Raw genomic sequence first — 15,142 nt, forward strand, 5'->3', positions numbered from 1 at the left:
AAGGAACGCAGCTGGTCAGGCAGCATCTATGCAGAGGAATAAACAGTTGACGTTCCAAGTGCAGACGCTTCAGCAGGACTGATTTATTATTGAGGATATATTTATTGATTTGCTGCTATTTTGTTGTTTGTATTGTTCCGCCAAGCACTGTGGTGTCCCGTACAACATGATGGTTGCTCATGCAGAACAATGCATTTTGCTCTATGTTTACATGGGAACATACATGGGACGCAGCAGTTTGCACAACACTTGGAGCGTCAGAGTTTGGCGTCCTCTAAGATGTTTAACATTACTCCAGTCTCAGCATGGGTGTCCACCGGGTTCCCCTAATGTATCAGTTGCTAGGTTGCTTGGTCATTGTAAATTCTCCTGTGATTAGGCTAGGGGTGAAATTGCTGGGTGGCAAGGCTCAGTTGACCAGAAGGGCCTGTTTAGTGCTGTATCTAATAAATAGTTTTTTTAAAATAAAATGTAATAAATAAATAAATCTGAACGTGAATTTGACGCTCAGATCCCCCGTCGCCTTGTCTTTTCTTCGGGATGTTGCAGGACTGATCCCCATTCACTCAGAGGATGGTGAGAACGTGGAACGAGTTGCCAGGACAGAGTTGCAATTGAGATCGATTTCAACGTTCCAGAGGAGTTTGCATAGGTACTTGGATGGAAGTGGTATGAAGGCCTTGGTCCCGGTGCATGGTGATGGGAGTAGGCAGTTTAAATGGTTCAGCACAGACTGGATGGGCTTTTCTACGACTAACAGATTCAGTAGAACACTGGCTTTAATGATGAAAATATTAAATACAAAGTTAATTACACACTAACAGCAAAATTGTCATTGAAAACACACATTCAAACTCTCAGTCCCTGTATTGAAGGTGCATCAGTAGTATCCAGTACCGAAACTTCCGCCTTCTGCAGAATGGCCTCAGCAGCCAAAGTTTCTGACGTTAATTCAGCTCCCTTCCACTGGCCCTCAGTGACTTGCCTCCCTCCCTGCATCACTGACAGTATCCTCATTAGCATTAATACAGCTCCCTCAGTGGTCTGTCCCTCTCAGAGCCCTGTGTCACTGACTGTATCCGGACTGACATTAATCCAGCTCCCTCACTCGGTGACCCCTCTTCCCCTCCCCCCGCCCCCATCACTCACATTAATCCAGCTCCTTCACACAGTCTCTCAGTGAACCCTCTCCCCAGCGTCCTGTCACTGACTGTAACCCCACAGACATTAATCCAGTTCCCTCAGTGACCCCTCTCCTGCAGCGCCCTGTGTCACCGACAGTGTCCCCACTGATGTTAATGCAAATTCCCTTACACCACTCCTCGCTCTCCTCTGCATCCCCCACCCAATCTCCTCTGCCCCGCTGGGTCCACCCGCTAATTGCGGGCCTCAGTCGGGGTCAGGGCGCCGCCCCGGACGCTGGACAGGAGGTGGGACTTGTAGGTCTTGCTGAGTCCGGTGATCCAGAACTTCAGGAGCTTGACGTTGTCCTCGTCGCTGGCTCCCAGGGCGGCGAGGAGCCGCTGCGTGTCCTCCTTGGGGCGGCTATCGACCCGGGAGAACTTAAACAGCACCTTCACCTTACTGGGGGGGAGGGTCGGGGGGCAGTGGGTGAGGAAGGGGGTTATAAAGGAGAAAGGGAGGTCGGGACCCAGGGTTGGAGACGGGAACAGAAGGCAAAGGGGGAAGGAGGGAGGGCAAGAGGCAGAAGAGTGGAAGGGAGGGTAACAGACAGGAAGGGGCGAAATGTGGAGGTGATGGAAGGCAAGTGAAGGACGGCCAAAAAGTGGGGTGGGAGGGGGAGAGAAAAATGAGAGAGAGAAAATACCAGAGCGTAAGTGGGGGGGGGGGAGGAAAGAGGTAGCAAGGAGGAGTAGGGAAGGGGAAACCAAGTGAGGTATGAGAGGGAACGAGGGTGAGAGGTGATGGAGGAGGAAGAGGAGCATGTGAGAGTGAAAGGGAAAGGGAGGACAGGAGGAGGATGAGAGATGGAGTGGAGAGGAGCAGAAGGGAAGGCGAGAGAGGGAGGGAGGGGTGAAGAATGCAGACAAAATTAAGAGTTGATCTTCATTAATGCCTCAGGCTGCCCATTCCTCCCCAGCCTCTCACAGCACAGTGCTTGGTGTGTTTCCCTGGCCCATGTATACCCAGACCACCAAATGCCCTCTGGCCATGCAGACACCTCCCTGCAGGGAACAGACACCCCAATGCCCAGCCCAGCACCAAGGGCTGACACCCACCCCTCCTAACCCCAGGACAGACAGTTCCAGGTAACCGGGGCTGGGTGGAGACAGAGACAGACAGATGGACAGACAGAGCTCATACACAAGGGAGGAGAGAGCGAATGGGTGAGAGACACACACAATCAGGGAGGTACCCAAGCCGATGTGCAGAGGACAGGGGACTGACTGGTCCTCCTGCCAGACCCAGAGGACTGGGCGGTTAACCATTCCCCACGCCCTCCACCCACATCTCTCTCATCTCCCTCCACCCATTTCTCAACCCCACTGTTCCCATTCACCCCAGTCCTTCCCTCCCACCCCGCTCCGTCCCCTCAGCACTCACTTCATCCACTCCTCCTTGAGGCAGATGAGACACTGATCCACCACCTCCACCGACAAACTCTCGTTGCTCAGGGCAGCTTCCAGTTTACTCAGGATGGTGGGACCTGTGGGTGGGGTGGGGGAGTCACAGCACAGGCGAGGGTCAGAGCTGGAGAGGCACTCACGGGGGGGGGGGCACTCTAACCCAGACTGAGAACGCGCTTCTCCCCGTTGCCGGACGCTGCATCTGACTTGACGGCAGCCCCCTTAAGGCAGATGCTTGAAATCTCGAGCAACACACACACACACACACACAAAATGCTGGAGGAATTCTTTCCCCACCCTCCCTCCTTCCTCTCTTTCTCTATTCTAGCTCCCCTCTGACCCCTTCTCTTATCCTCACCCATTATCCCCTTCGTGCCCTCCTCCTCTTCTCCCATAATCTGTCCGGGTCGCCTCCAATCTGATGGCATGATCATCGATTTCTCCAACTTCTGGTTATTTCTCCTCTTCCCCTTGGTTTCCTTCCATTCCCTTCTCTGGTCCTCCTCTTACCTCTTCACTTTCCCTCACCTGCCCATCACCTCCCTCCAGTGCCCCCTTCCTTCCTTTTCTTCCACAGTCCACAGCCCTCTCCCATTAGATTCCTCCTTCTTCAGCCCTTGACCTCTTCCATCTATCCTCTCCCAGCTGTTCACATCAAAACCCACCCAACCCCAACCACCTTCCACATCACCCACTTTCATCTAAGCACAAAATACTCTGCAGATGCTGGGGTCAAAGCAACACTCACAACACGCTGGAGGAACGCAGCAGGTCGGGCATAGAGGAAAATAGGGGCAGAGTGAAATAGGGATAGAGGAACGCCACAACAGACAGGATCTCCCGGTAGCCACCCACTTCAACAACTTTGCTTCCCATTCCCATTCAAATATGTCCATACATGGCCTCCTCTACTGTCACGATGAGGCTAAACTCAGGTTGAAGGAGCAACACCTCATATACCGTCTAGGTAGTCTCCAGCCCCTTAATATGAACATTGAATTCTCCAACTTCCAGTAATTCCCTCCCCCTCCCTTCCTCTATCGCTATTTCACTCTGTCCCCTCCCCCAGCTGCCTATCACCTCCCTCATGGTTCCGCCTCCTTCTACTACCCATTGTGTTTTCCTCTATTCCTTCTTCACCTTTCCTGCTTATCACCTCCCTGCTTCCCCTCCCCCACCCGTTTGTCTTTCAAATTAATGGTTTTTCACCTGGACCTACCAGCCTTCTCCATCCCACCCTCCCCCCACCTTCTTTATAGGGCCTCTGCCCCTTCTCTCTTGAGTCCTGAAGAAGGGTTCCGGCCCGATACATCGACTGATCGTTTCACGGATGCTGCCCAACCTGCTGAGTTCCTCCAGCGTGTTCTGAGTGTTGCATAGTTTAATCTATCACTGATTTTATTTATTTTTAGTTACTTCTTGAGATACCACATGGAATATAGGCCCCTCCTGCCCTTCAAACCACGTCACTCAGCAATCCCGCAATTTAATCTGAGCCTAATCATGGGACAATTTACAATGACCAATTGACCTACCAACCGGAACATCATCGAACCGTGGGAGGAAACCTGCGCAGTCACAGGGAGAATGCACACACTCCTTACAGGCAGCAGCGGGAATTGAACCTGGGTTGCTGGTACTGTAAAGCGAAAAGAGTCCGACCGCTCCGCTACCGTGCCACATTGCACAGGTACAAAGAAAAACTCTCTTGCAGCAGCTTCACAGACACAGAGAACCACAGACACAACATTCACAAAGAAAGAACAACATTAATCACAACCGACACTCACACAATGCTGGAGGAACTCAGCAGGCCAGGCAGCATCTATGGTAAAAAAGTACAGTCGACGTTTTGGGCCGAAACCCTTCAGCAGAACTGGAGAAAAAACAGCTGAGTAGATTTAAAAGGTTGGAGAGGGGAGAGAGACACACGAGGTGATAGGTAAAAACGGGAGGGGGAGGGATGAAGTAAGGAGCTGGGAAGTTGATTGGTGAAAGACATACAGGGCTGGAGAAGGGCAAGTCTGATAGAAGAGGACAGAAGGCCATGGAAAAAAAGGTAAGGGGAGTGCAGCACCAGAGGAAGGAGATGGGCAGGGAAAGAAATGAGCTGAGGGGGGGGGGGGAAAGGGGATGGGGAAAGGTGAAGGGAGTTTGAGAAGTCAATGATCATGCCATCAGGTTGGAGGCTATCCAGATGGAATACAAGTTGCTGCTCCTCAAGTGTGACAATAGAGGAGGCCATGGATTGATATATCTGATTGGGAATGGGAAGTGGAATTAAATGGATGGCTACTGGCAGACTCGGTGAAGTGCTCGCTCAATCTATGTCGGGTTTCACGGATATACAGGAGGCCACACCGGGAGCACGAAACACAGGTAAAGTGTCGCCTCACCTGGAAGGACTGCTTGGGGCACTGATTGGTAGTAAAGTGGGGGGGGGGGGTGTAGGAGCAGGTGTGGCACTTATTCCACTTGCATGGATAAGTGCCAGGAGAGAGATCAGTGGGGAGGGACGAATGGGCAAGGGAGTCACATAGGGAGCGATCCCTGCGGAAAGCAGAAAGTGGAGGGAGGGGAGTGAGGGATGTGCTTGGTGGTGGGATCCCACTGGAGATGGCGGGAGTTAGGGAGAATTATGTGCAGGACACAGAGGCTGGTGAGGAAAAGACAAGAGGAACCCTATCCCTGGTAGGGTGATAGGGGGATAGGGTGAGAGCAGACGAACGTGAAATGGAAGATATGTGGTTGAGGGCAGCATTGATGGTGGAGGAAGGGAAGCCCCTTTCTTTGAAGGAGGATGACATCTCCTTTGTTCTGGAATGAAAAGACTCATCTTGAGAGGAGATGTGACAGAGATAGAGGAATTAAGAGAAGGAGATGGTGCTTTTACAAGTAACAGGGTGGGAGGAGGTATAGTCTGCCATGTCCAAAGAGATCCCACCACTAAGCACATCTTTCCCTCTCCCCCACTTTCTGCTCTCTGCAGGGATCGCTTCGTACATGACTCCTTTGTCCATTCATCCCTCCCTCACTGCTCTCCCTCCTGGCACTTATCCTTGCAAGCAGAACAAGTGCCACACCTGCCCCTACACCCCCACTCTCACTACCATCCAGGGCGCTAAACAATACTTCCAGGTGAGGCAACGCTTCACCCGCGAATCTGTTGGGGTCATATTCTCTGTCCTGTGCTCCCAGTGTGGCCTCCTGTATATTGGTGAGACCCAACGTAGACTGGGAGACTGCTTTGACGAGCACATATGCTCCGACCACCAGATCCCCCAGTGCCCACCCATTTTAATTCCACCTCCCATACCCATTGCGATATGTCAATCCATGGCCTTCTCTACTGTCGTTTGGACTCCACATTTAGGTTGGAGGAACAATACAATATATACATGTTAGTAGGGAAGTGGTGTTAGGTAAATTGAAGGGATTGAAGGCAGATAAATCCCCAGGGCCAGATGGTCTGCATCCCAGGGTGCTTAAGGAAGTAGCCCAAGAAATAGTGGATGCATTAGTGATAATTTTTCAAAACTCGTTAGATTCTGGACTAGTTCCTGAGGATTGGAGGGTGGCTAATGTAACTCCACTTTTTAAAAAAGGAGGGAGAGAGAAACCAGGGAATTATAGACCGGTTAGTCTAACGTCGGTAGTGGGGAAACTGCTGGAGTCAGTTATCAAGGATGTGATAACAGCACATTTGGACAGCGGTGAAATGATCGGACAAAGTCAGCATGGATTTGTGAAAGGAAAATCATGTCTGACGAATCTCAAAGAATTTTTTGAGGATGTAACTAGTAGAGTGGATAGGGGAGAACCAGTGGATGTGGTATATTTGGATTTTCAGAAGGCTTTTGACAAGATCCCACACAGGAGATTAGTGTGCAAACTTAAAGCACACGGTATTAGGGGTAAGGTATTGGTGTGGGTGGAGAGTTGGTTAGCAGACAGGAAGCAAAGAGTGGGAATAAATGGGACCTTTTCAGAATGGCAGGCGGTGACTAGTGGGGTACCGCAAGGCTCAGTGCTGGGACCCCAGTTGTTTACAATATATATTAATGACTTGGATGAGGGAATTAATTGCAGCATCTCCAAGTTTACGGATGACACGAAGCTGGGTGGCAGTGTTAGCTGTGAGGAGGATGCTAAGAGGATGCAGGGTGACTTAGATAGGTTGGGTGAGTGGGCAAATTCATGGCAGATGCAATTTAATGTGGATAAATGTGAAGTTATCCACTTTGGTGGCAAAAATAGGAAAACAGATTATTATCTGAATGGTGGCCGATTAGGAAAAGGGGAGGTGCAACGAGACCTGGGTGTCATTATACACCAGTCATTGAAAGTGGGCATGCAGGTACAGCAGGCGGTGAAAAAGGCGAATGGTATGCTGGCATTTATAGCGAGAGGATTCGAGTACAGGAGCATGGAGGTACTACTGCAGTTGTACAAGGCCTTGGTGAGACCACACCTGGAGTACTGTGTGCAGTTTTGGTCCCCTAATCTGAGGAAAGACATCCTTGCCATAGAGGGAGTACAAAGAAGGTTCACCAGATTGATTCCTGGGATGGCAGGACTTTCATATGAAGAAAGACTGGATGAACTAGGCTTGTACTCGTTGGAATTTAGAAGATTGAGGGGGGATCTGATTGAAACGTATAAGATCCTAAAGGGATTGGACAGGCTAGATGCAGGAAGATTGTTCCCAATGTTGGGGAAGTCCAGAACGAGGGGCCACAGTTTGAGGATAGAGGGGAAGCCTTTTAGGACCGAGATTAGGAAAAACTTCTTCACACAGAGAGTGGTGAATCTGTGGAATTCTCTGCCACAGGAAACAGTTGAGGCCAGTTCATTGGCTATATTTAAGAGGGAGTTAGATATGGCCCTTGTGGCTACGGGGGTCAGGGGGTATGGAGGGAAGGCTGGTGTGGGGTTCTGAGTTGGATGATCAACCATGATCATAATAAATGGCGGTGCAGGCTCGAAGGGCCAAATGGCCTACTCCTGCACCTATTTTCTATGTTTCTATACCATCTGGGTAGCCCCCCACCTGATGGCGTGAACACCCATTGCTCAAACCTCTGGTAATAACCCCCCCCCCATTCACCTTTCTCCATCCCTTTTCCCTCTCTCACCTTATCTCCTTGCCCGTCAATCACCTCTCTCTGGTGTGCCTCCCGACTTATTCTTTCTTCCATGGCCTTCTGTCCTTCCCTATCGAACTCTCCCTTCTCCAGCCCTGTATCTCTTTCACCAACTTCCCAGCTCTTTACTTCATCCCTCCCCCTCCCAGATTCACATCACCCTGCATTTCGCTCTCCCCTTGCCCCGCCTTTTAAATCTACTCATCTTTTTTTTCCCTCTCCAGTTTTGCTGAAAGATCACGGCCCGAAACGTCAAATGTACTTTTTTTTCCATAGATGAGCTCTGCCAGCATTTTGTGTGCGTTGCTTGGATTTCCAGCATCTGCAGATTTTCTCATTTTTAAAATCACACATTTTTTTTGGAAGAAGCGACACAGAACAAAGAAAATAAAGTCCACTGCATGCAAAGTCGTCACAGTGTTGCTGTACTGAGGTAGTGATTAAGGTTGTGCCAGTTGGTTTGAGAACAGAATGGTTGAAGAGAAATCGCCGTTCCTGAACCTGGTGATGTGGGACTTCAGTCTCCTCTACCTCCTGCCCGATGGTAGCAGCAAGAAGGTGGCTTGGCGTTGATGATGGAGATCTTTGATGATGGATGTTGCCTTTTTGGGATGTGGAAGCAAGGGGAGACCAGAGGGGGATGGGGCAGCAGCGGGGCAAGACAGGTATGATGGCAATGACAAAGTACTTCTGTAGAAAGATTTGCCAAGAATAATCATATTCTTGAGGCCATGATTGCCCACGTCATATGACACGACACCTGACAATGATGACGACAACAACCATCATGAACCACCTTTGGACCTTCTCCAAACCAGTGCATCCATTCTTCAATATGGGACCCAAAACTCCTTACAATACTCCAAGTGTGGTCTGACCAATGCCTTATAAAGCCTCAGCATTATGTCATTGCTTTTATATTCTAGTCCTCGCGAAACGAATGCTAATGCTGTATTTGCGTTCGTCATACGCTGCGGCACATAACGAACAAATGAACCCCTCTATTTTGTACATCTCTATCAAATCTTCCCTCATTTTCCTGCACTCCAGGGAATAAAATCCTAACCTATTCAACCTTTCCTGATAAATCCAGTCCTGGCAATATCCTTGTAAATTTTCCCTGGACCCTTTCAGTCTTGTTGTACTCCCTTAATATACCATGTAATCAATTGATCTGTATAAATGGTATGCATTCTGTTATTGCTTTTTCTTCGTTGCACTGATGTGGTGAAACGATCTGTACAGGTGGTATACAGGACAAACTTCGCCATTGCACCTCAGTACATGTGGTAATACCAAACCAACTACAATTGTTACAACTCAATGCCACCCAAAAACACTTCTGGTACAGAAACCCATCCGATACCAGAGATCAAAGTTCAAAGCACTCAGGGGTGCAGCTTAGGAGAGATGATGGCACCTAACAGCGACTCCTTGCTTGCATCTTCAGAAACAGCTCTATTTCTGTCTTTAATATCTCAATTTTTCCTCCTTCCAGGGTTCTTCTCCTGCAGTTACTCGCTGACTTTGGTTCTTTGCGGGAATGGGACCCACTCTCGGGGTCTCACAACTGGCCGCTATTCGATATACCCAAGGACGCGGCCTAGAAGACTAGCGCGCCTTCAGAGTTTCGGGACTTTGTGGCTCTGGAGGGGAACAGATCCGTGGTCGGTGCTGCCGGAGGAATCCGGTGTGTCCTGGGAGATGGAAGAATGAAAGCAGCAAGCTGGCTGCTGGCTGTGTGCCCAGAGACCTGAGTTCTTTGGGCACACAGCCAGCAGCCAGCTTGCTGCTTTCAATCTTCCATCTCCCAGGACTCTTAACATTGTAAATCAGTGAGTTGTTATGTCTCCCTTCTTGCTATAAAAAGAGGGACACCTCCTTTTCCCTTATTGGGGAGAGACACAGCCTGTGATAAGTCAAATTACCAGGTGAACAAGTAGCCTTTGGGGGGGGGGGGGGGGCTGGGTCTTTATTGATGCTTTGCTGCACGCTTGGGGGGTGCCATGCTTTTTTTTTGCTGGTGGGGGAGGTGGGTTCATTGCTTTGCTGCTGCTTATACATGGGAGGGGGGAGCTGGGGGGGCTTTGGGGTTCTGACATTTAACTTTCTTCATTCTTTGGGGCACTCCTCTGTTTTCATGTATGGTTGCGAAGAAAAAGAATTTTAGGATCTATATTGTATATATTTCGCTGACATTAAATGAACATTTGAAGTAAATTTAATATCAACGTACATAAATGTCACCATATACTACCCTGAGATTAATTTCCTGGTGGGCATTCACAGCAAATACGAAGAAACACGATAGAATCAACAAAGAACTGCACACATACACAGATGGACAAACAACCAATGCACACAAAAACAACAAACTGTGCAAATACAAAAAAAAAGCAATAAATATCGATGACAGGGGCTGCAGAGGCCTTAACAGTCGTAAACCTTGGGATAAAAACAGGCCCTTCAGCCCACAATTTCTACACTGTTCAATAGGTATTGCTACTAATCCATCCACCAATTCTTGGTCCAACTACTTCTCTGGCTTGCCCATTCAAGCATTTGTCCAGAAACAGCTTCTGTGCTGTGGGCATCTCTGCACCCAGTACTAAAACCCTCCATTTTTCTTACATCCGTGTGCCTAAGAGTTTTTAAATAACCCTAATACACCAGCATGGGTGGTGGGATGGAGATACATCTCTACCAAAGGAGGTGCAAGGCACTCCTTCCCTCTGCTAGCCTGTGGGTCACCTTGCTTAGCCCACCGATTAGGGTCATGTGAAGCCAGGGGAGTGCATGGTCATATGAGCAGCTGGTGCATATCACAAGTCCTGGCTTGGCGACCACTGATGCCAGGCAGACAATCTCTGAAGGGTTTTGATAATGGCTGAGGTCATCCATCTCGTAAAGGCGCTGCCCAGAAGGCGGCAATGACAAACCACTTCTATAGGAAAATTTGTCAAGAACAATCATGGTCATGGAAAGAACATGATCACCCACCTCGTACGACACGGCACATAATGAACGAAAGAATGTATCAGCTTCTGCCTTATCACTCCACTTATCACTCTCCGTGTAAAACAAAAATCTGACCTCCAACATTCCCCCGTCCCAATACTTTGCTCTGCTCACCTTAAACCAGCTGTTACCAACCTGGCGTTCAGGACCCCATGTTTAATGGTATAGGTCCATGGCATAAAAAAAGTTGGGAACCCGTGCTTTAAACAATGTACTCTGACGTTGGCCACTAACACTCTGAGAAAATGTCTCTTGCGATCCACTCTATGCCTCTTATCACCCTATACACCTCTATCAGGTCACCTCCACCACCTTCACTACAAAGAGAAAAGCCCAGCTTGCTCATCTTATCCTCATAAGGCACGCTCTCTAATCCAGGCAGCATGCTGGTAAATCTCCTCTGCACCCTCTCTAAAGTCCCCACATCCTTCCTGTAATGAGGCGACCAGAAGTGAACACAATATTCCAAGTCTGGTCCAACCAGAGTTTTAGAGTTGCAAACTACCTCACAGCTCTTGAACCCAATTAATGAACACACTACACAGCTTAACAACCCTATCAACTTGGGTTCAATGAACATGGACCCCAAGTATGGTTTGATCTAAATTTTATGAAGCTGAAATGTTACCTCATGGCTACCGAGCTCAGTCCCCTAATTGATGAAGGCTACACTCCTCTCCTAACTCTAACCCCAATAGTTCCTCCACATTCCCAAATGCCCTTTCCCCAACTCCCTGACACTGTCCCTGTTGGGAAACAGGTCTAGGATGCACCCTCTGTCCTAATTCTACTGCCCATCCTTCTCCATCCTGAGAAACATTCCTTACATATACACTCCTTCCCTATCCCCGCCCCTCATTCCAGCTCCACCTGCCCCCTCCCTCGTCCTGCCCCTTGGCCCAGCCACCTCTTCCTCCTCCCTCCCTCCATCCCTTAGGAAACTCAGATTGGGGAAAGGGGAGAGACTGGAGGAAAGTTTACCTCGATCGGTCACCATGGCACTGCTGCTGACGGTAAAGTCGTAGTTGCCAAGGGGGTCCTGGTCGCCGTGGCCGGTCACCGTGGGCGATGGGGAGTGGAGGGGCCGGACATCCACCACCACACAGAACTCTGCCAAACCAGGAGGAGGAAGAGGGGTCAGCTTGGCCTTTCACAATGCCCCTTCCCACCTCTCTGTTTCGACTAATGGTGGGGGAGTGAACAAGACGAGGTGTCGCAGGTGTGAGGAACGCTTGATCCAACCATTTTCCAGCTCCCTGGGGCGGAAGGTCAGTGTCGATTTTCTAGCACCTCCCTGGGGTGAAAGGTCAATGTCCCAACAATCTTCCACCACCCAGGGGTGAAAAGACAATGTTATTACCCTCGCTGGGGTGAAATGTCAATGTCACCACCCAGAACTGATAGGCCAGTTTCCAAAAAATCTCCTAGAGTCCAGAAATGGTACTGTAGGTCAATGTCTCCACCCTATCCCACCACCCAGGCATGACAGGTCAACGTCCCAACCCTCTCACAACTCCCTGGGGTAAAAGATCAACATCTTTACCCTGACCCTCCACCCAGGACTTAAAGGCCCATATCTCAAAGCTCTGACACCACCCACCAGCCAAAGGTCAGGATCCCAAACGTGACACTACCCAGGGGTGAAACTTCAATATCTCTACCTTAACCCATACCCTAGGGCAAAGGCTTTAGCGACCTGACCCTGCTCAGGACTGAAAGGTTAGTGCCTTCACCCTCTCCCGTCACCACAGTTTAAAGTGCACCATTTCAGCCCCTGCCCAATGCTCTCAGGTTAAGGCTCAAGATGCCAGGATCAGTAAGAAGTCAGGATCAGGACAAGCTGCGCATCTCTGGTCGGGCCACGCCTGGAGTATTGCATTCAGTTCTGGTCGCCTCCGTTACAGGAAGGATGTGGAGGCTTTGTGAGGGTGCAAAGGAGGCTCACCAGGGTGCTGCCTGGATGAGAGGGCATGAGCCAAAAGAAAAGGTTGGACAAACTTGGGTTGTTTTCACAGGAATGGCAGAGGCTGAGGCAAGACGTAATAGAGGTTTATAAGATCATGACAGTCACATAGACAGAGCAGGCAGTGGGATCTTTATCCCCCAAAGTGAAAACGTCTAATACTGGACAGCAAAAAAATTCAAGGTGAGAGAGGTGAAAAGCTCAAAGGAGATGTGCAGGACAAGGTGACTTCAGACACAGAGGGCAAGTAGCTGGAATGTGCTGCCGGGGTGGTGGTGGAGGCATTCCAAGTCTCAGGTAGGAACGTGGAAGTGCAGAGAGGGATATGAACATGGAATAGCTTGCTTGGATTGGTATCATGATTGGCAAAGGGCCTGCTTCCACCCACCCCACCCCACCATGTTGGACTCCTCTTCCGTTCTATATTTTTTCTCCAATTCACATTTATCGGACCAATTCCCCCCACCCCCAACCACACACCCCCCTCTGGTATGGGGGCAGGGGAAGAGAGAAGTGAAATATCAGGTATCCACATTCCCCACAGCCCCAATTGCTCACCAGCCAAAAATCAACATTCAACCCTTGATCCCCACTTGCCTCCAAATACCCTCTATGAATAAGACCATAAGCCGTGGGAGTAGAATGAGGCCATTCATCCTATCGAGTCTACTCCACCATTAGATTGTGGCCGATTTATTTTCCCCTCTCCTGCCTTCTCCCCGAAACTCTTGATGCCCTGACTAATTAAGAAACTGTCAACTTCCACTTTAATATACCCAGTGCCTTGGCCTCCACAGCCATCAGTGGCAATAAATTTCACAGATTCGCCACTCTGGTGAAGAAATTCTTCTTCATCTCTGTTCTAAAGGGACATCCTTCCATTCTGAGGCAGTACCTTCTGGTCATAGTCCCTCCTACTATTAGAAGCATCTCTTGCACACTCTGTCTAGGCCTTACAATAACTGATAGGTTTGAAAGAGATTTCTCCACCCCCCCCCCCCAATTACTCTAAACTCCAGTGAGTGCAGACCCAGAGCCAACAGATGTTCCTCGTACATTAATGCTTCCATACCACAGTGGCGGGGTCGAGATATGTCTCTACCACCAGAGGTGTAAAGCGCTCCTTCCTTCCACAAGTCTGCAGGTCACCCTTGGGCAAGGTGTAGCATCTGCTTAGCACGTCGGCACCACCCCCACCCCTGGATCAGGGTCACCTGAAGCCATGGGAGCAGGTGGTGGACGGCCGCACGAGCAGCCGGTGCACATCACAAGTCCTGGTTATGCGACCACTGATGCCAGGCAGACAATCTCCGAAGAACGTTGACAACGGCTGGGGTCACCCATCTTGTAAAGACACTGCTGCCCAGAAGGCGGCAATGGTAAACCACTTCTGTAGAGAAATTTGCCAAGAACAATCACAGTCTTGAGACCACAATCACCCACATCATTTGACATGGCAGATCATGATGATGATGGTGACCTGGAATCATTCTCATGAACCTCCTCTGGACCTTCTCCGATACCAGCACACCCGTTCTTCAATACGGGGCCCAAAACTGCTCACAATCCCCCATATATGGTCTGACAATACCTTTTAAAGCCTCAGCATTATAACTTTACTTTTCTATTCTCGTCCTCTCGAAATGAACGCCCGCTTGCCTTCCTTACCATCGACTCAGCCTGCAAGTTAACCTTTAGGGAATCCTGCACGAGGACCCCCAAGTCCCTTTGCACCTTCACTTTCCGAATTCGCTCCCCGTTTTGGAAAATAGTCTCAGCTTCATATCCTTGCTTCTTCCAACCAGCTGGGGATAGCTGAATCTGACCATACACCAGTATCTCTTCCTCAAACCCCCAGCAAAAGCTGGATCAGAGGCCTCTCAGCCTCAGGAACGATGACACATCCCCTTGAGAAGCCGAAACAAGAAGGGAAATCCTGGGGAAATGATAACCTGAACTCCTGAGCAGCATTTGAAGTCAGTACGATATCGGTCATTGATAATATGTTAAGTTATTTTATTTGGAGACACAGCACAGAAAAGACATCTCCAGCCCAACAAGCTGCACCACCCAGCAATCCCCAGATTTTACCCCAGCCTAATCACGGGACGATTTACAATGAGCAATTAACCTGCTAACCAGCTCATCTTCAGAACGTGGGAGGAAACGAGAGCACCCGGAAGAAACCCACGCGGTCACGGGTAGAACGTACAAACTCCCTACGGACGGAGCCTGATTTGAGCTCCGAACTCTGACGTTGAGCTGAAATAGTGTCACATTCCCTGCAACACTGCCGAAGTGCCCTTGATTTGTTTGTAATAATGGACCTGATTCTGACGTCTCTGGGCCTGTGCCAAGTGGAGTTTAGAAGGATTGGGGTGGGGGGGTGGGAAGAGGGGAGTGGGAGCAATGAAGTCTCATTGTCAGGG

The 15,142-nt window shown here is 49.6% G+C and overlaps 1 protein-coding gene across 3 annotated transcripts in view; it reads right to left on the reverse strand.

The window, feature by feature from the left end:
• Positions 1-761: 761 nt before the first annotated feature.
• flcn (folliculin) overlaps positions 762-15,142 on the reverse strand; it is a 35,908-nt gene continuing 21,527 nt past the window's right edge. The window contains exons 10-12 of one of the 3 annotated variants that reach the window (XM_072246888.1): positions 11,732-11,860; positions 2,566-2,668; positions 762-1,584 (exon numbers count right to left, since the gene is read on the reverse strand). In XM_072246888.1, coding sequence (XP_072102989.1) covers positions 1,377-1,584; positions 2,566-2,668; positions 11,732-11,860 — 440 coding nt within the window. In that variant the 3' untranslated portion in view covers positions 762-1,376. The remainder of the gene's footprint in view (positions 1,585-2,565; positions 2,669-11,731; positions 11,861-15,142) is intronic. The other 2 variants (XM_072246889.1, XM_072246890.1) reach the window with 2 other exon arrangements.

The sequence above is a fragment of the Mobula birostris genome, chromosome 29 (genome assembly GCF_030028105.1).
Source record: "Mobula birostris isolate sMobBir1 chromosome 29, sMobBir1.hap1, whole genome shotgun sequence".
NCBI lineage: Eukaryota > Metazoa > Chordata > Chondrichthyes > Myliobatiformes > Myliobatidae > Mobula > Mobula birostris.